The 22497-nt window shown below is 38.3% G+C and overlaps 1 protein-coding gene across 5 annotated transcripts in view; it reads right to left on the reverse strand.

The window, feature by feature from the left end:
- Slc26a7 (solute carrier family 26 member 7) overlaps nucleotides 1-22497 on the reverse strand; it is a 131186-nt gene that overhangs the window by 9168 nt on the left and 99521 nt on the right. For 4 of the 5 annotated variants that reach the window (XM_029533432.1, XM_029533429.1, XM_029533430.1 and 1 more), the window contains 5 exons: nucleotides 15016-15122; nucleotides 13328-13394; nucleotides 9893-10030; nucleotides 6694-6742; nucleotides 556-659 (listed from right to left, as the gene is read on the reverse strand). In XM_029533432.1, coding sequence (XP_029389292.1) covers nucleotides 556-659; nucleotides 6694-6742; nucleotides 9893-10030; nucleotides 13328-13394; nucleotides 15016-15122 — 465 coding nt within the window. The remainder of the gene's footprint in view (nucleotides 1-555; nucleotides 660-6693; nucleotides 6743-9892; nucleotides 10031-13327; nucleotides 13395-15015; nucleotides 15123-22497) is intronic. The other variant, XM_029533431.1, reaches the window with a different exon arrangement.

Below are 22497 nucleotides of genomic sequence, written 5' to 3' on the forward strand. Positions count from 1 at the left end.
AAAAAAAAAAAAAAAAAAAAAAATGAAACCATGGCTTTGATTGCTAATGAGTGCTCTGCCACTGAACTAGTGCCCCTGGAGCTAACACAACACTTTAAAAATAAGTCAGATAAAATGAAAGAAAAAGGACCTCCTCTTAGGATTCGAGTGTCCATTACAAAGCAATTCCCAAGCACAGCATCAGGTGGGGGAGGGGCAAATGCAGTAGCCTCAGTGGGTGAAGCAGGCTGGCTGAGGGGAAGTTCAGGGAGAATTAGCTGGGTGATGCAGCTACACCCCAAGAGGTGTTTCTCCACTCCAAAAGCACTAAACATGCACTTCCTGGCAGACACTATATCCAATAATACTCAATTTTCAGTCCAACTTTGACCCCTTATCCTATGTGCCTAGAATCCTGATAGGGTCTTTGGCAACAAACCCACGGCAGTAAAGGCACAGAATTCTATGTCTTTTGTGGTAAAGGGGTTGAAGACTCGGTAGCTGAGCTGACTGAGAAATACTTTTGACAGCTGAAGAGCAGTAAGGAATCAGGCCTGACCCAGGATGTACGGATACCTCAACAAGCGTGGAGACTCCTGTGTAGTCGAAAAAGGTCAAGCCACTGCAATTCAGGACCAAAGAACACTTCTCACTGGAGCAGCAGGGCTGGGAAACATCTTCTGCAGGAGACACAGAAACTCTAGTTAGAATGAGCAGATTTCTGCGGCTGACATGGCCGAACAATAGCGAATAAACAGTGTCCTCACGTCTGATGGCAATTCTGCCCATTTTCATATTTAAAACAGTTACTAATTTTTCTAAGACTGGCTGGAGAAATTTAAATGAGTCTGAAAGGATTATCTAGCAAGTTCACTATAAGCATGGTGTAGATACTCCACATGATGCGCTATCCGCGTCAACAGCGTCTTTTGCTGCTAGGTCCGGAGCGAGAGCCCTGTTTGGGGATGGCTGAAGCTCATGCACTTCAGTTTATACTGAAAGCAAAAGTCCACAGTTTTGGAAACAATCTGTGTTAACATTAATTTTCAGTTAATTCACAGTAAACCTGCATGCACAAAGCCCCAGGACCATCGCTAGCCCTACAAAAACCAGTAACAACCCACTGAGCAACACTAACCTATTGTATATGTTTCCTATGAAAATCCTTGCAACATACTGGTTTTAGAAAACAAAAATGTAAGTGTCTTCTTTAAAGTAATAGTAGGTTAGAAACATCTCATATGGGCATGTATCTCTCCAGCTCCACTCTTACTGATCAGACACGGTAGAAATATATACACCTTAGGCATAGACAAGTGTTACAACTCTACCCCATGTACCCTGTCCCAAAAATTGGTAAAGAGATACCAGGACAATCACTGCCAAAAGGTGGATACTTTTATTGCCCAATAACCTTGACTGAAGTGAATGACTAAATCATGGAAATATTTGGTGTTAGAATTTGACAGTGACGACAGAATTGGTGTGAAAATTGTGTCACTTCTATTCATGTGTTCAGTATTGTTCTGAGCAAATGACACAAAATATGTATCTAAAATTGAGCAACAACATACAATTTTTGCTAAAAATTATCTTCGGAAAAATGAAATATTTAACTCTAAAAATAGATAACTACGGAATTATAAAGTTTTCTGCTTTCTTGATGTCTTCTTTACTTATTCTGTTTCTTTATTTTGGGGGGTTATAATATAATTGCGACATCTCTCCCTTCTTTTTCCTTCTTACAAGCCCTCCTAGACACCCCTTCTTGTTCTCATTCAAATTCATGGCATTTTTTTCATTAATTTTTGTCATATACATTCCTAAATATAACCTGCTCAGTCTATGTAATGATATATATATATATATATATATATATATATATATATATATATATATGTTTCCATACTTTGCTAAAAAGCACAATAGTAGTTTTTACAAATAAGATTTTATAACAATAAACTACAACTTAAAATAAATTGTTTGACATAGAGAACATGTCAATACATTAATTTTCCTCAAAAATTTATATAGTTTTTTTTTTATCAATAAGCCATAGGCATCATTTTGGGCACCTCAATGTATAGTCAGAGCAAGAGGTTCATGCCATCAAGATACATGTGTTTACTGAAGTCAAATTAAGTGTTACAATGGCTTATAAAGTCAGTGTTTTGGTTAGATACTATTACAGTTGTATTTGAAATTTTGAACTTAAAAGTACTACAATGAAAGCAATCTATGCATTGATTAATAGAGAAATTGATTATAATGCTGTCTAAATGACTAAAATGGCATTGGGATAATTTTAAGAAAGTTTATGTTCTTTCTTCAATCCTGCCATGTCTATTTCCCTGTCAAGCTGTATTCTACATTCTTGTTATTGTCTTGTAAAGTTTCCATAATTTATGTTGTTATAGATTTAATCTATAGATTGAATTACATGCTGTTACAGAGTCAATCTGTACCCTTGTTCATTTCATCTTCTATTTTTATACAGGATTTTTCTTTTTGCCTTTCTTGTCATCAAATGTGCACATTTTCAGGCCATTCAAAATAAAATATATCAAAACAAAATGTTCATCCTTACATTTGTGGATAATTATTAATGTAAGCTATTTCAAATAAATTCATTCATAGCACCTTATTTAAACAAAAATAAAATCCTAATGGTGCAGTTTCTGATTCACTCAAATGAAAATTTAAATACAAGGGGCATTTCTGAAATCTTCCAAATATAAAAATAATTTTCTTTTACCCATATCTCCTCTGCCCTGTCACTGAACTCATTCGTGAATATAACCTTGCATCCCAAGGTTCTAAGCAAATCAGCTAACACAATACAAGTCACATCATCCTGGATAAGAGAATGCACAGCTAATAACCTGCCTTAAGTAAATGAGGTACACTTGGAGCATGTGCAGAGGAGACGACTTATCTATCCCCACAGGGCATGTGGTAAATGATGGGCTTTATCTACAAAATACAACGTTTCAGAAAGACATTAACCATCAGGTGTGGGTGGGCAATTAAACCCAGACTGTGGAAGACAGCTCTTTCCTGTGGAATATTCATTAACTCTTTTAATTAAAAAATATTCATAGTTGCATAATTTAGGAGTGCTTTCCATTTACTTCAAAAGACTCCTGACAGTCTGTGAGTCACTTGTAATTTTAAAAAGTATTTTGTATTGGTATCAATTAACTATTGAGAAACAGAATTATCTCTCTAATTTTTAAAGGAATAAGAGAAGAAAGAAACATTTTGAGCAAACAACAACATTCTCTTCGGAAAAGCGTGTGCCTATTAAACCTTCTACTAACGGGTCTAGTCTTTTACTAATTCCAACAGTCAGTTAATACAGATGTGCTGTATATTTAAGCACCCTGTTAGGGAATGTAAGTGCAGGGGTGAACAGTGATGATGGTGGCTGCCTTCAACATACTTGAGAGGTTATAAAACTAGAGAAGGTATACATACAGTGCTAAGGAAGAGCCAGAAACAGAACAATGCACACACACACACACACACACACACACACACACACACAGGAAAATACTTCCAAAGTCTGCGTCTGTACCCTCAGTACCTATTAATGAATATGTTACCTTACAGGGCAACAAGAACTTTGTATATTTGGTCAAATTCAGGATGTCAGTATGGGAAGATTATCCTAGACTATCCAAGTGTCTGGAGATTCAGTCAGAGAAGATGTGATTAAGAAGAAATCAGAGAGAGACCTGAAGATGCCTCTATTGGCTTGAATATTAATGTGAGCATGAACCAAGGAACACAGATGGGCCAAGTTGGAAAGGGACTGGGGGTTTTCCTGTAGAGCCTCCAAAAAGGAACATATTCTAACCATAACTCCAGTGCCATGCTCATGAGACTCAGTCTGAATTTCTGTCTCAGTATAATCTAATAACTATGTGCTGCATTAAAACACTGAGCTTAGGATAATTACAACAGCACTGATGCACATTTATATACCCGAGTTTCTTATTTGGGGGTTATGAGTAAAGGAAGAATTTCAGAAGGCTGGAAGCCTACTGAAACTTTGGAGTCCACGACATCAAAAGCCAGACCTTCCATACACATTGAACATATGTTACCTCTTACTATTTCCTAGGATTAAGGGTATGTGACATATTCACCAGGTGAGTAATGACATGAAAAGTGCATGAATGAAAAGAAGGAAGAGTCATGTGAGCTGAGACCCAGAGAGAACCTGGACGTTTTCTAAAGTAGGGCAAATGGTAGAAGACCACACGGCAGGTTCACCATGGTAAGAGCTCTACAGGGCTCTGTTAACACTATCATCGGATGACCTAAAATGCTAAACATGCTTCCAGAAGATCTCTCCACGAGGTGAACAATTATGGTGTCCATTTTTAAAAATGCGGTGGCTTCCATCTTACAACTTTTTGGTGCTTGTTTCTGTTTGTTTGATTGTTTCCAATGTAGCCTTGGCTGTCCTAGAACTCACTCTGTAGACCAGGCTGGCTTCAAACTCAGAGATCCATCTGCCTCTGCCTCCCACGTGGTGGGATTCAAGGCATGCACCACTCCTGCCTGGCATCTATCTTCTAATGGCTGTAAATAGTCTTATAGGGTTATTTATTCTGATGCATGCCAGCTGTGCATCTGAAAAGGCTGTTGAAGAAAGAAGATTTTTTGACTATTGTCTCCTTTCCCATGCTTTTCTGTCTTGATGTCTCACTTTGGTTGGGTCACTTGAGTCATATTCTGTATCCCTTACATCTGCTGAAAGTCTCCTGGTATCTGCATATCACCTTTAATTTCCTATGCTCATGATCAAATACAAATTCCTTCATAAACACACCCCTAAATACCGTTGTTTCCTGTTTGAAAGTTCTAAGCTATAGCATCATAATTTGACTCATAACACCTCATCAACAACGAGAAAAAACAAACTTAAAGTCATATTGACTCATCTTGAATGTGATTAAGGACAGAGGGTTGTGAAACCCGGAAAAGATTTTAGTGATGAAACTGAGAGCAAGGTCATAGAAGGTTTAGAAAAGTGGGAGCATAATGCTGTGACTAAATAAGGCTGGGCAGGAGAAGAGGAGGAAGAGAAATAAGCTGATGAGGATTAAGGATAAACTGGGGTATCCAAAGAAGTGAACAAGGAAGGTAATATGTGAAATAGATAAGTTTTCTATCAGTACTCATATATTTTATGTGCACTTCCCTTATAGTCTACCCTTTTCTCTATTTTCTACCCTGATTTCTTCTTATGATACTATATAATTGCAAGGGGTATTTATTAATTTCCAAAAGCGTTGAGATTCTATGACGATCTTCTTGTTATAAATTTTCTTCTATTAAAAATTTTCAGCTTAGGGGCTAAAGAGATGTCTTAGTGATGAAGAGCCTGTACTATTCTTGCACAGGGCCTGAGTCTGATTCCTAGCACCTATTCTAGGGTGGCTCACAACTGCCCCTCAGTCCAGGTCTAGGGACTCAACAGTCTCTTCTGGCCTATGTAGGTGCCAGCATTCATGTGTACATGCCCCCACAAACAACCTCCCCATAAATGTGCATGAAATTAGAAATAAGATGAATAAATCTTTATAAATTATTTAAATATTAATTTCATATTGGCAGTATATCTGCATACACAGCTTCCATTGTTTGAAGCATATTGAAATTTGTCTTATAGTCCCAGTGTATGGTCACTAGAGACACAGCATGAGTCAAACCTTAAATCATGTTTATGAATTTTGCCCAAATTCACTGCAGCAGATTTTTAAACATTTTCTCTCTCAACTTGTTCTTTTTCTTTCTCATCAACTAATGATATTTAAATCATATAATATATAATTCCATATCAACCACGTAGGAATTTAGTCCTCTGGTTAAATCTTTGGATTTCATTAATTCTGCCCTTTGTCACCTAGCTGCTGAACTGCTGTATGGTGTCACTCCTCCTGCACAGCTGTGCATTAGTGCTGCTGCACTCCAGCTACACAGTTATGTGTTAATATTGCTGCATTCCTGCTGCATAGTTGTGCATTAGTGCGATTACACTCCTACTGCACAGTTGTCCATCACTGTGTCTCCTGGTTTCTGCATATTGAAAGAAAGCCAACTCAACTCATGCTTTTACAGGAGAATAAACTTTCAGGGAATAAATACCAACTTGGATATTATATCAATAATATATATAATGTATATATATATATATATATATATATATATATATATATATATATAATCATTAAAACATTGTTGCTGTTACCTGGCATATATCCTAGAAAAGTATGAGCCTGTTGTTAGTTTAGTTGGGTGAAGTATAAATCTAAAATATCCATGAGATAATATTTGAGGGAAAGATAGAACTACATGAAGATTATATAGAATTCAGACATTCAACTTAAGGAGAAGGAAAAGAAGAAAGATGGCAGCAAGAAAAGAGGAAGAAGTGCGAGGCCAAAGAAGAGATGAAAGAAGAGAAGAGAGAGTAACAAGAGAAGGTAAAAGGAACGAGTTGATGAGTAAAAAGGAAGCGAGGAGGAGAGAGAGAGGCAGAGATAAAAATAAGGAGAATAGGGGTGAGTAAATGGGGATGGGAAGAAACGGGGGATGGAGAAGGGGATTCTAGCTGAAGAACATGGAAAACCCTCAAGGGAGAGGGGCCAACAGAGAGAAAAAGAGAGGAGGTGTTATCCTCTGGTGTAAAAGCAAACTCACCATTGCAGTTGCCGTTGGACAGGGAACTGAGCAAGGTGTTCTGTTCACACTGAAATAAAAGAAATGTAAAGAATAAAAGCACTGTAGAACAATGAATAGTTGCCAATGAAAAGTCGCACATTCCTGTCTACGTGATGAGTAATAACAATTAGCACCACCACAGATTTCGTTCCAGGAGTGTTTCAGATGCTGTGTGCAGTGAACTACGAAATGAAGAAGGATTGTGGGCTGGGAATGAGCATACATTCATTCAGAAGACTCTCTGCTCAGTTAGTCAGATGCTAGAACATTTTCTGAAAGACTAAATTTGTTTTGATCTGACGTCAATAATTATTTCATACACATTAGCCCCACAAAACGCTTGAGAAATATTTATCACATTCAAGACGTCAGGGAGTGAAAACCAAGTGGTTCTGTATCATATAGTTCAGTGTCTCTAACAGCAATGGCTCAGCAATGCAGCTTATCAAAAATGGTGTGTTTGTTTGTTTGTTTTTCTTTTCTTGGTTAATGGTAAGGACAGTGCACAATTTTCAGAGTTTATTCCATACCTGTATCTTGAAGACATTAACAATTGAATCTTCAGGAAGCATTCTGTGGGGTTACTAATCCTGTGTCCCAGTATGAGGAAGGCAAAGATTAGAAAGCTAGAAAACCAGGCCAAAGTTACAAAGACAGGAACATCTCAGTCTGGAATCAGTCAATGCCTTTCCAGGTTTCCGTTGCTTGTACATCTTTAGAGTGTTCTCCTTTAAGGTGGGGTTGAGATTGTTTCCCCTACATGTTGCCCTGTGCTACAGATAACATATTTTTATCAGATTGTTTAGCACTTTTCCGAGATTCAATCTTTCTTTTATTCAGTGTTCAAATAATGATATTTCACTGTGTGGCTGTATCTTAGGGACTGGCCCTCAGAAGATGGAATTCTCCTTTCTCCCTCTTACCTTCTCCACAATCTACTGTGCAGAAGAATTTTAAATAATTTATCTAGATACTCTACTTTTAGGAGGTGAATTATAACTTCTCAAATTCCTAATAATTGGCTTAAACAAAGTGACTTCCTTCCACAGTATAGCATAGAAAGGATTAAAAACAATAGATGAACTTAGGGAATCAATATTTCCATCAACGGTAATCAGTAATGTTTGTATTATATACCTTGGGTGGGATGTAGGACTTTGCCCCTATAATGTTCCTTCCTAATGATCATAAATAACCCTAGTCTTACCATGCAAAACACCAAACAAATTCTAATACAGGGGCATTCTGCAAATTACCTGGCCATTCTTGATCAACATTTTCACAAGAAAATTTAAAACAAGAAAATTTGGGAAACTTTTAGACAAGAGGATCATAAAGAAACATGACAGTTAAATGTAATGTGATGCACTGGCTAGAATCTCAGAGCCTCCTCCCATCACCAAATGATAAAGAGAGAGAGAGAGAGAGAGAGAGAGAGAGAGAGAGAGAGAGAGAAATAAGCTATTAGTCAAAATAAGCAAGACAGAATAAACCATAAATGAATGTGTTAGCTGTAACTGGTATACAAGGCGTTAACATCTTAAAGTGCTATGAGGTGTACAGAACCTTTCCTATCTTTTTAGTTTCTCCATAAATCAAAACTGTAAAAAAAAAAATTAAGGTTATTTTTAAAAGATATTTAGTCCTAAGAAAGTGCCAACTATAATCCCATTATGCACACGGTTGGAAGGCTCCTCCAGCTGAAACCTAACTTTACAAATGGCTGATAGTCTGAATTGAAGAAGGAGAGAGGTGGCAGTATCAGGAACGCAGGTTCATTTTAGGTAGTCCTGGATTGCAGTGCACTGCAAGGATTTAGATGGAAGATATTAAACTAGGCAAATTTCTTATGGGTCCACGAAATTATTTAAAACTATAGCATTTTTTCATTGTACCACTTTGCATGGTGATTGTGAGCTAAAACCAGTCCACAAAAACTACTACAACAGTGCCCTGCCATATACAATAAAAGACTCTGTGAAATATATAGACACAATGTCAACCTAAACCGCTAAATATAGACGTGAGTTTCAAATCTGAAAACACTGGCTGTGGTCCTCAAAATTCCATTGAAAGTGAAAAGCTAAAGGCACAAAGGCCGTATGTATTTACAACCTGTAGGGTTCCAAAGGTTCTTGTTTGCCATTTACAGTCTGATGGCATCATCTCACACATGTTAATAATTACAGGAAGAGGAATGTCACACCTTCGTATTTGGTCCTATATGGGAGTTTGGGGCAAAGGTCATAGGCAGATCAGGGCGAGAACTATGGGCAGAAGCATTTTGCTGTAGACAAAGGAATGGCTCTCTGCATGGTTTGAGACTGGAAACAAGAGGCCTAGGGTCTCCCATACATGAGTAACTAAGAGACACATGTTCAAGGATGTATGAGAAATTATCTGGAGAGTCAAGGAAAGTTTCATGAGAAAGACAGTCAACCTAATAGCCCATATTAGCTAGGACTGCACAGAACTAAGGATTGATGCCAGCACTATTCTAAGTGTTTTGCATATTTTAACTATTTGAATCCTCATTGTTATAAATGAGGACCCTGAAATACAGACTCATCTAAATTCCCACAGCTGGTAAGTGGCTCTGGACTTGAGGGCTCAAGGGCAAATTACACATTCATACTGGCTCATTTTGGTACACATTTGATTGGGTGCCTCTGGTCACCAAGATTTCTTACAGAAATAGAAAGCTGAACATTAGTGGGGACATGGTGCACATCCTTAATCCAAGCGCTTGGGACAATGTGGCAGAAAGGTCATAAACTAGATAGGGAGACCCTGTCTCAATTTGAAAAAGAAAAATAAAGGAGAAGTTAGGAAAGGAAAAAAAGGGAAAGAAGGAGGAAGGGAGGGAGGGACAATTGTGTAATAATGTTATAATATCAATAACAACTGCTTATACTTCTATAAGTTGTTTATCAAGTTTCATATTCAGAAGAACTAGGCTATCACATATTTATTTTAGGTCCATGATGAACAAATTTCATAAGTGATATTAAATATTGCCCTATACACAGGTTATATTGTGAATGAAAAGGCAGATATACAATATTAAGGGTTTTTCTGATGAACAGGTCTATAAGAACATCTAAACTCTGTCATTTACCTGTGGATATTTTTAGTGATATTTTCAGTATTACAAATGTCATGAAGCTAGGACACCTACCTTGCTGACATCATCAAGTGGTTGGTTGCTGTCACTTTCCTTTAGGATTATTTTCATCAAATCAGCACTAAATTTCTTTGCATTCAGGAAAACAAGTGGGTTGTTTATTGAGATGATTTTTATCTGTTGCGAGGCTTCCTTTTAAAGTGGAAAAAGGAAAAGATTTAGAACTCTCAAGTCAGAAAAAAATAAAACAAACAAGTAAACCAAAAAGAAAAAAGAAAAAAAACAACTATTCCTGATCAGACTAAATCCTATGAGTCAATATAACACTCATGTGGATTGCTATCTCTTAACTAACATATTCGTTATTGTAATTTATTTGCAAGTCTTAATGGAATACCACACATATCAAGGAAATAGACACTTAGTATTGAGGAACATTAGTAATAAAACAATCCACAGCTTTTCAGAAAGTGCCTCTTATTTCTATTTATCGGTCCAAGTGAGGAAATAACCTAGACTATCCTTCCCAAAGTGCATCTTTGATTCAACCTATCAGTTAAAATGAACTTAATTATTGTTACTTTGCATTAAGGTAGTTCAAACTCAGAGCCTTGCATATGCTAGGCAATGTTCTGCTACTGAACACAACCTTAAATATCTGTCAGTATTTCAATAAAGCTGAACACGTGTCTCCAAGTGTCAACTATCATCTCTTTATACAACACTGATGTAAGCTCACCTCTAGCTAAAGTAAAAGTTTGCAAATAATTGGTAGTGTTCATTGAAAGTAAACCATAAGAGATAGTATTGACACATAGGTTTACCTGGCAAGCTCTGGATTGCACTGCATTGCCCAATTGTAGGATGGGGAAAGGGAGAAGAAAGAGTTTCGACACAAAAATCTATCTACTTTGCCCATCTGTTCAGATATTATTGACAGCACTTGGTGCTGCCCAACCAAAGCTCTCTTTTCTGTGACTCTGGGGTGGGTATCTGATTAAGATGGTCAATCCTGTGGAACGGTAACTCCTTACCAACCAAGCAAGGCATTACTCCTTCAGGCTTTTTGTATTCCCATGAAAGAAGAGATGCAGAGAATTGCCATGCATGCAGGCAGAAGAAATAAAGAATTAGGTACATAAACATGGATAATTCAGAGACCTTACTGTTTGCTCGTTTTTTAAAATAAATGTTTAAAATATATATCAGAGTTTCTGAAATTATGAAGATACTTAAACTGTAGAAAGTCAGTGCATTGCAACAACAACAAAAAAAAATACACGGTAGCAAAAAGACTGAGCTGTCAAAATCACTTCTAATCTAGAGGAAATCAGGTAGAAACTGAAAAGTCAACCATTAATGTTTAGTTCTGTCATATACAGTCATCATATTGGATTGTTCCAGTTTAAGATGTAAAACTAAATCCGTGTTAAAGAATGAAGATTCAAGTTGCTGTCATTCAGAAGTTCTCAGCACAACTGAGTTTGTTGCAGAAGACATATACCGAGTTAGAAAAAAAGGGGATAGTGCAAGCTTATGTCAGATAAAATTCTCATTTTACCGTGTATGGGCAAATGACGTTCAATCTTAGTCACATCTCTTATCCTTATGGAAGCTATCAGGAAACTACTGAGATGTAACAGTTTTTAAAAACGGGAATCTTTATGAGCAAAACTTGTTACTTGTGTGGGTGACAGAAGAAAGAGAAATTCCTAGCACTTGTGTCTGTGCTACAAATCCCTCATTCACTCTAAGTTCCTTTCTGCCCAAGAAAGCAAGGATTATGCAGTTTGCTCGTCAGTGACGTTTAGAAGTAAAATTCATCAATCTAAAATCACATTCTGTCTCAAAGATAAAGATGTCAGTGGGGGGTGATGTAGCTACGGGTTAAATTCCATGGGAAGACTATGAAAGGAAGAGAGAAGTGGGCTTGGTGGAAAACTTGAGCCTGGGACAACTTCCAAGGCTCTGAACCAAGCGTCCCTCTGTGAAACAAGTCTCTTATTAAAAGAACAAACCATTCTCCTGGGTGTCACAGAAAGACTCCTGACGTTACTTCCTGTTTTCAGGCTACCTGGAAAGACCTTGACATTGGTCCTTTTGGAAGGAGGCCAGTTCTCTGTGCTCTGAGGGGAATCATAAGGTAATGAAGGGGGTGAATACAAGAGTAAAGGAGAAAATGTTAACCAAACATTTATCAAGCAGGATCAGAGTGAGGGTGGCCTTTTACAAATGGGTTAAAATGATTCAAGCGAACACTTCTGTTATTATTTTTTCCCTCCTTTAAACTTTTTATGTTTTTTTTTTCAAATGAGAAACTAGAAGAGCCACTTCCTCCCTAGTGGGCTCTACAGCTGAAGCTGGGGTACAGCTAAAGGCAGAGACCCTTGGCTAAACTCAGTGGGCCACAAAACAAAAGAAAAAGACAAGAGTGTTGGACAGGAGCCAGGCATGCCCTTTAACCCCAACACTGGGCAGATAGAGACAGGCAAATCTCTGTGAGTTCAAGGCCAGCTTGGCCTACAAATAGAGTTCCAGGACAGCCAGGGCTGTTACACAGAGAAACCCTGTCTCTAAAAATTAAAAGTTATTTAAAAAAAACAAAAAACAAAAAAAAAAACAAAAGAAGAAGGAAAGCAGGAAGGAAGAAAAAAGAAAAAGGAAGGAAAGAAGGAAGAAAGAGGGGAAAATGGAATGGGGGCCAGGGTAGTGGAGTGAAACAAGGGGTGATTTCCTGGAGTTAAGAGAGAGGTACGGAAAGTAGGATGAAAGCAGTCCTGTATGAAACTGTCAAAGAACACCTTTAAATTTTAAAAGCTAACCGAGCTCAGATACCTTCCTATGGCATCCTCACACAGGAGCAAAGCAAGACAAGCTTACATAAATTGCCTTTTTAATGAAAGTTCTCCAAGTTTCATAATTCCATGATTACTGGCATTCTAGATAGAACCTTGGACTTAATTACTTTGAGCTAATAATTCCATATCACTGTATTTTCAAATAACATTTTAAAAATTCTTTGAGAATTTCATACCTACATACATGTGATCTTATTCACCACCCCAGCATTGATTAGGTCATTAAAACAGCAGTGCATGAATGACCTTTGTTTTATTTTTTTTCTCCATTCTCTAAGTTTCTTTATCATTTAACGAATAAAAAGGATACCAATTTGGCTAATTTGATGCAATTTAGCAGTGGAAAAGAAGTTCTCAAATGCCTGAAGTGATCTCTGCCATAAGTCAACCATGAACTGAAATACTATGAACCATGATGTGATTTAATTAGAAACCTAAATTCAAGGAGGTTTTCTTTTTCTCTACTAATTTATCACACGTCCATTGCATACTGCCAAGTGTGGCGCTCACATATATACTACTGGAACGATGTTGTCAAATAGCATGCTTAATCGGATTTTTATGACCCTTCAAAACTGTCTCATCCACAAATGTTAATACTTGTACAAGAAGAAAAGGAAGTCAGACTTACTTCATGCACTTCTGTCTTCACCTTCAATTCCACTTCTTTCATGTCTGTTATGCTTAAAGTCTTTGCCCTATATTTAAGGCAGATTAAAGTTACAAGTCATTCCCTTATCACCGTATTAAGAGAGAAGAATCAAAAGCAGGAGGCTGTCTTACATTAAAATTACATTAGAAATAACATGGTTTGTAATCTATGTTAATTTTTCTGTAAGATATTGGTAAATCTGTATTTTGTGAGAATATACTGTATTGGAGAATAACTAGACATTAGTAAATAGAATATATCTTATTTAAAGCCCCCAGAATCCAAAAGCTCCAAGCTGTAAGAGTTACATTGATTGATAAAAATCATAAAGTGAAAAAGGGCTAAAGATGATATGGGGTCTCATAAGATGTTATGAGAAGAGTGAAAGGAAGGGGCTCAATGGCAAGGAAGAATAAGAGGAAGAGGAAGAAGAAAACTGAAGAAAGAGGAGGAGGAGGAGAAGAGAAACAAGACAAGAATCTGTACTGAGGTTTCTATATAGGTGAAAGTGTATTTTATATTTTTAAAGTCACAGGCTCTGATTATTTAATAAATCATTATTATTCCAGGGGACCCATGAGAATGGAGTATGGGAAGTAGTAGATGACCCCTGGGAATGCAGCAAAGGAGCTGTTCAAAGTAGATGAAGGGGTTAATGATGCTCAGCCAAAGGACACAACAATAAAGCCCTCCCCAGCAAATGGCGAGGCTTCTAGAACGTGAAGATGGTCGTTTAATTTCTTAAGTGATGATTACTGGTGCAATTTTACATCTGTTTTTAAATGCTATAATAAAGATATGATTTATTAGATGTTATGAAATTGGTTATAGTTTGCGTTTTTTTTTTTTTTTAAATCCAAATGCTCACGACAGTTTTATTAACAGTCAAAACAATGGCAGCAATTCAAATGTCCACCAGTGAAGGGACAAATCTATTCCAAGAAATGGTCTCAGCTCTGGGAAGACACACAAAAGACTCGGCACATATTAGCACACACATCCATCTCACGATAATCATGTGCAGTGAAACGGGCTCTTGGAAAAGAGCACACTGCATGCTTCAGTTTATGTACAACGCACGCAATGTAAGCTACTGAACTATGACACAGCTTGCTTACTTTTTAAATGGCCCTCAAATGCCCACGTGTTGAAGGCTTGGCTTCCAACTTATACTGCTAATGGAAGGCAATATAACCAATAAGAGCTGAAGGATAATAGAAGGGAATTAGGTCACTAAAAGTGGACCATTAAAGGTCACATTGGCACCATAACCAGTCTCCCTGTTTTCCAGGCACGTAGAAACAAGCAGGATTATCCCACTGTTCATTCCACCATAGAGGTGGGCCCCTGCAAGCCCAAAGCAACCTCCAAATCATAGGCAAAATAAAATTGTCCCTTTAAGTTGATTTATCTCAGGAATTTGTTATGATCTTGATGGTTCTCTTTATTATAACCAATATTAGTCTATGTCATATGTAGATAAAATATTTTGCTATTTGCTTTTCTGTTTCCTCGCTACAAGTAAGATATGAAATTATATAAATATATTATATATATATATACATATTTACAGAGAGAGAGAGAGAGAGAGAGAGAGAGAGAGAGAGAGAGAGAGAGAGAGAAAGAGAGAGAGAAAATATTTAAATGAAGCCTTTTTAAAGCCTTACCTTGGGAAGCGTCCTAACACGATAGCTATGGTGCAGACAACACCAAACAACAATCCCACATTGGCAGCAAAGCATATTGTAAAAATGTAAGTACTGATCCATATGCCCTAGAGACACAGGGGAAAAAAAAGTGGCTACTTCTTTCTCACTTTTCTCACAACTGTAAAATCCTCACAATTGCATTCAACAGCACTCCAGTGAACAAATCTCTAAAACCTGACTTGCTTATGTCTTCACTCTCTCCATTGTCTCTCTGTCTCTCTCTTTTTTCTTTTCACAAAGGGCAGCAGGTTATGAGTTGAGTGGAGTACAGAGGGGAGATGGAAACTATGAGAGCTCCTTCTCGCCTTTCTCCATGTGGCCTTCAGGGATCAAACTCAAGTCATTGGGTTTGGCAGAAAGTGCGTTTACCCACTAAGTTATCTCACCAGCCCCAAATACATTATGTAATGTGAACAGAAACACAGAAACACAGAAGCATCACAGGGCTCCATCAGCCTTCAAAAAGAGAAGTGGGAAGGTTCGTTGCTTTACCTGTAAGCATTGCCAACCATTGATCAAGCCCCAAGTACTAGACTTCAGATTGGTAAATAGTTGGTTGCTATGTAGGTGCTCAAAAATATGTCAGAATTTCCACTATTTCTTCTTGAACATAATGATATTACACACGACTATTTGCAGGTTTTTCTCACTCTGAACAGGTTTCTATTTGCGATGATTACTGTACAAATATCTGAAATAGTCTGTCACTATTTTCAAAGTGCTATGATTACTGCATAAATAACTGATATAGTTTGTCACTCTTCTCAAAGCCTAATTGAGTAGGCTTAAACTAGCTGAATAAAACAACACTGGTTTTAGATCTACACCTTGAAAGATAGTTATTTATAAAAGTCCACTTCCTATGAAAGCAAAAATATCAGGGCTGACTTAGTTCTTAGAAGGACTTCAAAGATTTTTAGGAAAAAAAATTTCTTCTAATTGAAATTTTAACTTTAGAAGTTTGCCCATGGTTTGAAATTATAATCTCAGTAGGATTTTATAATATAAACCTGGTATATCTAAGTTTAGTGATGAACATAGCTTCAACAGCAAAAAAAATAATAATAATTTATGAAACCAAGAAAGGTCATACATCTAAACATAAAACCATATATTTATAAAATACTAGACTAAAAGTTATTTTCAAATTATTTTCCCAATAACCTACACATTTGCCTACACCTGCAGTGCTGGCTTGTTTTCTTTCTACTTCAATGTTTTAAAAACATAACTTCATGTTATCCACAACAAGAAATTGAAACCCCACTCTGTCACTCTTGGTGACAGCTGTATCACACACCCTCTTCCTAAGCCTGAGGGATTATTTCAGAGAGGGTGGAAAGATTGTAAGAGCCAGAGGCAGTGTACGAATGCAGCAAGATTGTTTTCTGGGTACAGCAAGGCAACAACATGTACAACCTAGTTCAGATGCAACAGTGTGTATAAGACGTGACCAAGCTTAAACTGGACAAAAAAAAAAAAAAAACATGCAAAAAGGGGAGAAGTAAGCCCCAAACTCCATCTCTAACTGAGGAAACTGCAGCAATTCAAAGCTTGTAGGAAAGAAAGAATCAGATTTCTCTAAGGGTGTGTCCTGTGGTACGTTAACCACACTCTCTAGGGCATACAGCATTTAGGCAACACAAATTGAACCACATAAGCTAATAAAAATAAAATAAAAATAAAATATAAAAAATAAAAAGCATGAAGATGGGAGAGTAGCGGGTGGGGAGGGGTGGATCCAGGAGGAATTGGAGGCAGGGTGTGAAATGAAATACAGTGTGGAATTCTTTATCTGAAGAAAAGAAACACAAAACACAAAATGTTTGCTTAGAAAGGAAATGGGAAATCTTGAGAAAATAGATATATAAAGATTCATTCATTCCTTAAACAAGTCTGAAGTAAATATCTCTAGAATGGAGGAGTTATTTTAGACTTGAAACAATTTTCTTGTGTCTTATCCACACAAAACTGGTTTAAAATAAGCTGTTTTGCAAAGCTAAACCCACGGAAGCGAATGGAGGGGGTTTTACCTTGACAACCTTCTGCTTTGTATGTTTTATCGTGAGGTCATCCCAGCCTGCCCCCCCCTATAGGCTGGGACACAGTTATTCTCTTTAATTCAGAAGAACTCGCCATCATTTGAGCCCTTATTGCACACACTGTATCTTTCCTCACTAACCTATGATATTATATTTAATCATATGCACAAGAGAGTTGCAAGTTTACTGTAACTTCCACTTCCACTATGAGTCTGAGCTCTACCTAGCCTCGGTGCTGAGCCTGCCTGAGTGTGGCAGAACAGTACCTCATCAGAGTATAGAGTCCCACTCCTCCCAACCAATCTCCATAATTCCAGAAGAACTTAGGGATTTTAGGATCTCGTCACTTAAAAACAAAAAATACGTAGCCTAGAGGCTAGAATTCATTAGACAGCCAAGCAATTGCAGCACCATCTGGCTCTATATTATTTAATTTAATTTTTGTGAGAATTTCAGACATGAGCACTATATATACATCAGTTCCACCCCTACCTCTTCCCCTTCCATCTGCCTATGTCTTCCTACTCCCTCTCAAATTCATGACCTCTTCTTCTTTAATTATCATGATTTTATGAATGCACATAACTAGTGTCTCCCAAGTCTGCTAAGTGTTCGTATGTATACAGGTTTAAGGCTGGTCTTGGCAGTCATTACTTGTCCATAGGTATTTATCTAGGTGCATGACCTTATGAGAATCCCCTATATTGGTATATCGACTGGTGCTGACGTGTATATACCTTGTTTAGGCAACCATATTTTTAAGGTTTCATGGGTGAAGCTTCCTATCATAATGAGAACACCATCTACCAGAATGCATTCTGGTCCTCTGGCTCTTACCATATTTCCATCCTCTCTTCTATACTTTTTCCTGAACCTTAGGTGTACAAGTTGTCTTGTAGATACATTAACTGGTGTTAGGCACCTTCTCCCAGTCATTGTTTTGTTTTCCATATTTTGACCAGTTGTGGGTTTCTGTAAGGGTCTTCATCTGCTACAGTAAAAACTTTTTTAAAAAAGATGTATTTATTTTACGTATATGAGGACACTGTCAGTGTGTTCAGATACACCAGAAGAGGGCATCTGGATCCCATTATAGACGGTTGTGAGCCACCATGTAGTTTCTGGGAATTGAACTCAGGACCCATGGAAGAGCAGCCAGTGCTCTTAACCATTGAACCATCTCTCCAGCTTCCAGTAAGAGCTTTTTTGATGGGGTGGGGGATGTGCTAATTTTATATGTGTGGTAAGTATTTATACAATTATTTTTTTAAAGGTAAGTATTTACACAATTATATTTATACAATTTATACAATTATATTTATTTAGGAACATGGTAGTAGTAGGTACTCCTCTAGGGTCCATGACATCACTAACGACAGGCAGTTGGTTGGGTTGACAGTACCAGGCAATGACCTCCTGCTGACTGGGTCTTAAGTCCAACTAGATGGCTAATGGTTACCTCCACGTTATGAGTGCCATTATTGGACCTTTAAGGACATCTTTCCATGTTGGTCATTGCTGCAGTTCATAGGTTTTTAGAGCTGGGTGATTCTACTGATTGCTTTCCTTCCCAGTAGTTTGCAAAGTACCTTTGGATACTATGCAATAGCCCTAGGGAGAAGGCTTCCAATTCAGTTTCACCCCGCTTCCTCCAAGACCTATATCTAAAGTGTGTGGAATATTTAGAAATAGGGCCTTACTTGCAAGTTCTGGGAGGCAACCAAGTGAAATGGCAATAGACTATATTATTCTGGGAGTCTCTTAGAGCCTCCTGACCAACAAGTCAAAGGGAGGTTTCCCACACCTGGCTTTGGATTTTTGGTAGTCTATGGCTCTTGAGGAAATCATTATCCAGCATCCTTCATGTTAATTTATTACTCTTTCCTGTCCATCTACCCGCCTCTACCTTCTGAGCTAGTCCACAATTCTAAGCTCCTCCCTCTGTCCTCTGCGAATCACCCCCCCCCTTCCCAATCATACCCCCACTGGTCTTTCTCATGCCCCTCTTTATAGCACTTGTGTCCTGCTGTTCCCTGTCTAGAACACCCCGGCGTTGTCCTGTTTTACTTTCTGGGGAGCTCTATGATTACTTCAGGATATATGGTCATATCTAAAAGGAATAGCTCTACATCCATGCATCATCGTGTATAGGTCATGTTCTAACAAGTGATTAGTGTACGTCCTGTGGTTATTTTATAGCTTAAAAAAATCATCAAATGTAATGTAATAATACATGAGTGAACAACTCCATTAATTAGAACAAGTCCCAGCAGTGTTCTGTACCAGTTCCTGCTATAAAGGCCCAAGTATCATTACATATCACAGATATCAGGAACTTTAAGCCCTTCTCCCTCCCACTCTTTTGAATGAATTGTTTGGTATTCAAAACCCCCAAACACAGGTTAACCTCCAAGCTGCCTGAAATACAGGAGGCATCTGGTTTTTGTTCCTTAAAGACAGTGAGTCAAGGGAAAATACTTTAGCAGCTACTGAATTACTTTACCTCCCCTTGACCTGTATTTGCTATCTGGTGGGATGATGGATCTGCACCATTAAAATTACATAGACCTAATCGGCTTCTGAACTCAGCTCTAAACTTGTAAGCAAAACTCTCATTTGGAATCCTATTTTCTAAATTCTTTATAGGGGGTTTTCACATGCAACTCTAAATATAATCAATCTAAAACTGTGGGGAAAAATAAAAGACTTCTGTTTTTTCAAGTGGTGATTTCTAATATAATTTTTGCATTTTATACCTTAAAGTCAGTGACAGACAGACAGAGAACACACAAAAAAATAATCTTTGGTGAAACAGCTAAGAAATGTTTAGAGATATATATCTGGGGCTAAAGAGATGGCTCATTGGTTAACAACACTGGCTAATTTTCTAGAGGATCCAGGTTCAATTCCCAGCACCCACATGGCAGCTTACAACTCTAAAGCCAGTATCTGACACCTTCCTCTGGCCTCAGCTTGCACTAAGGACACAGCTGGTACACAGACATGCATGAATGCAAAACACACATAACATAAAATAAATATATCAATGCAATTCTGTTGTGGATAGCCCTAGGGTTGCTTGTATTTTGATGCTAATTCCATTTTCCTGGGAGGGGTTGCAAATGAGGAATGAGTCATGTACTCAGGTGATTTTTTTGTGAACCATGCCCTAATGAATAAAGGAGCCAATCATTGGGCAAGTAGGTGGGATTTCCGGGTTGGACAGAGGAAGAGAGGAAGCAGGAGAGAGTTAGGGCCTTTTGGACATGTTTATTGTGAGGACAGGATATAGCTAGGAGTGTCTCCCAGTTTCAATGGCAGACCCATCAGGATTCACCTCTAGAGGATTTAGATTTAGTAAGGCTTTCAAGATTAGGATTTAGTTGTTGTGCCCAGTAATTGAGTTACCGTTGTTTCTGAACTAAGTTTGTGTTGTGTTTTCCTTCACATGGCAGTTCATCTGGGTTCAAGAGAGAAAGGTATGGCAGCAAAGTGTGGGTTTGCCTGATGTTTACCACAAAGGCCATGGGGGGGGGTTACAGTGTGGGGTTGGCATGGTAGCAACCCACCAGTGGGAAGTTAGCGAGCTGAGTAGAGAGATTTGGGAGCTGAGTCAGAGAGTCTCCATGAGATACGAACTGGCCGGCAAGCCCACAGGGGCTGAGAGTAGCAGGTTATAGTGCAGGAATGTGCCCTTCATTTTAATATTTTCCACAACACACTCCAGTCATGGTACATGATTAGAACCTAACACAATGCCCACTGAATGATAGTGTATCTGCTATACCCATACCTCCTTTTACAGCCTACTGTATATCTTCACGTAAATCCAGATTTTCAAGGTCAATACACAACTAATTTCGTATTTCATTTTTTATACACTTGATTTATTGGGGTGGAGGCACAGTGCATGTACAAATGTCAGAGTTCAACTAGTGAGGGGCAGTTCTTTCTTCTTATCATGTGGGTTCTGGAGATTGGAGTCAAGTCATCAGGTTTGGCACAGCAGCTGATTAACTTCTGAGCTACCCTGCTAGCCCATAATTACAAGATCTCAAGCCATTTTTAAAGTTGTTTGGTAAAACTCTTTCAGACGTAACATGCCCAAATACATACCTACCAGACCTGTCTCCAGATCTCTCCTCCTTCCCCACTGTGATTCCTCAGTTATAAAACTAAGATTCACAAACATGCTACAGTCAGAGATCTCGGAATGGCAGCTCACTCTTTTTGTCCTTTCAACTCCCTGTCCAACCTCTCCCAAATGCTCTGCAATTGTTGATACAGAACACACTGGAAACCACATCCTCCTGTAGTCCACTGTGGACGCCCCACCTCACACTTTATCTTCCCTTTCTATTACACCTATCAGGTTCCTACCTAGGAGCCTGCTTCTGTAATTAGCATTGTAAACTTCTTTCTGTCCCTCTTTAAGAATGGATTTGCATCTTGGGTTTAGATCATTCATGACATGCATTTTTACTCGACTTCATCACGTTAAAATAAAGCTGAAGTGTAATATAAAATGAATCTCTAAAAGAAAAACATAGATAAATGTGATTTTTTTTTTTAAACCCTAGCTCTAAGATAGATACCTGCCAACTACTCAGGCATTTGGATAATAATCAGGAATGACACTGGAATCCCATGACATAGTCTCAGTTTTCAATCAACTGTGGTCTGCCAGGGGTATCAGAGTCTTGAAAGGCCTTTACAATAACTATTGATAAGGGTGTGCAGGGACAAGAGCTTTTAAATTTGCCAACTAAGGCTGGGTCACCAGGGAAGCAGCAGAGTCAAGTAGAGATGCACTTGATGCTCAGACTACATCAAAACCACCTGACTGTTTGCGGCACTCAAATTTGTCTTCAACCAGAGAAAACCTATAGGTGTGTTGAGCACTTTGTGGTTGTTGGGACAAAATACTAGAGGGAAACGAGCCAAAACAGAAAAAGGTTATTGTGTTTTCGTGGCTTCAAGGGCGTCAAGCCATGGCTATGCTGACAATACAGCAAAGCAAATCACTTCGTGTCATGGTGGCAAGAAAATTAAGACAAAGCGATCTCTAATGGCTTTCTGTCTTTCTTCACCCGGTCACTATCCTTGGGGAGTCACCCCACAACCAGTGCAGGTCTCTCTGGTTAGATCATGACAGACACCCCCAAGCTATCCTTTACCGAGCTCTAGGTGTCTCAGAGGTGAGTGACTCAGGAGCAAGAATGAGCCTTTAAAAAGACCCGTGGTATTTCTGCGCCTTTCCCCACATAAATGGTGTCAAGAAGGTCAAATCATTATCAATCGGTCTCTGCATCCTTCATCCACTCAGCCTTGTGCTGCTGTGGTAAGCGTCACAGAGGCAACATAAGGAAAGTGAGCACCAGCATCTGCCCAAGAGTTT

The sequence above is a fragment of the Mus pahari genome, chromosome 22, assembly GCF_900095145.1.
Source record: "Mus pahari chromosome 22, PAHARI_EIJ_v1.1, whole genome shotgun sequence".
NCBI lineage: Eukaryota > Metazoa > Chordata > Mammalia > Rodentia > Muridae > Mus > Mus pahari.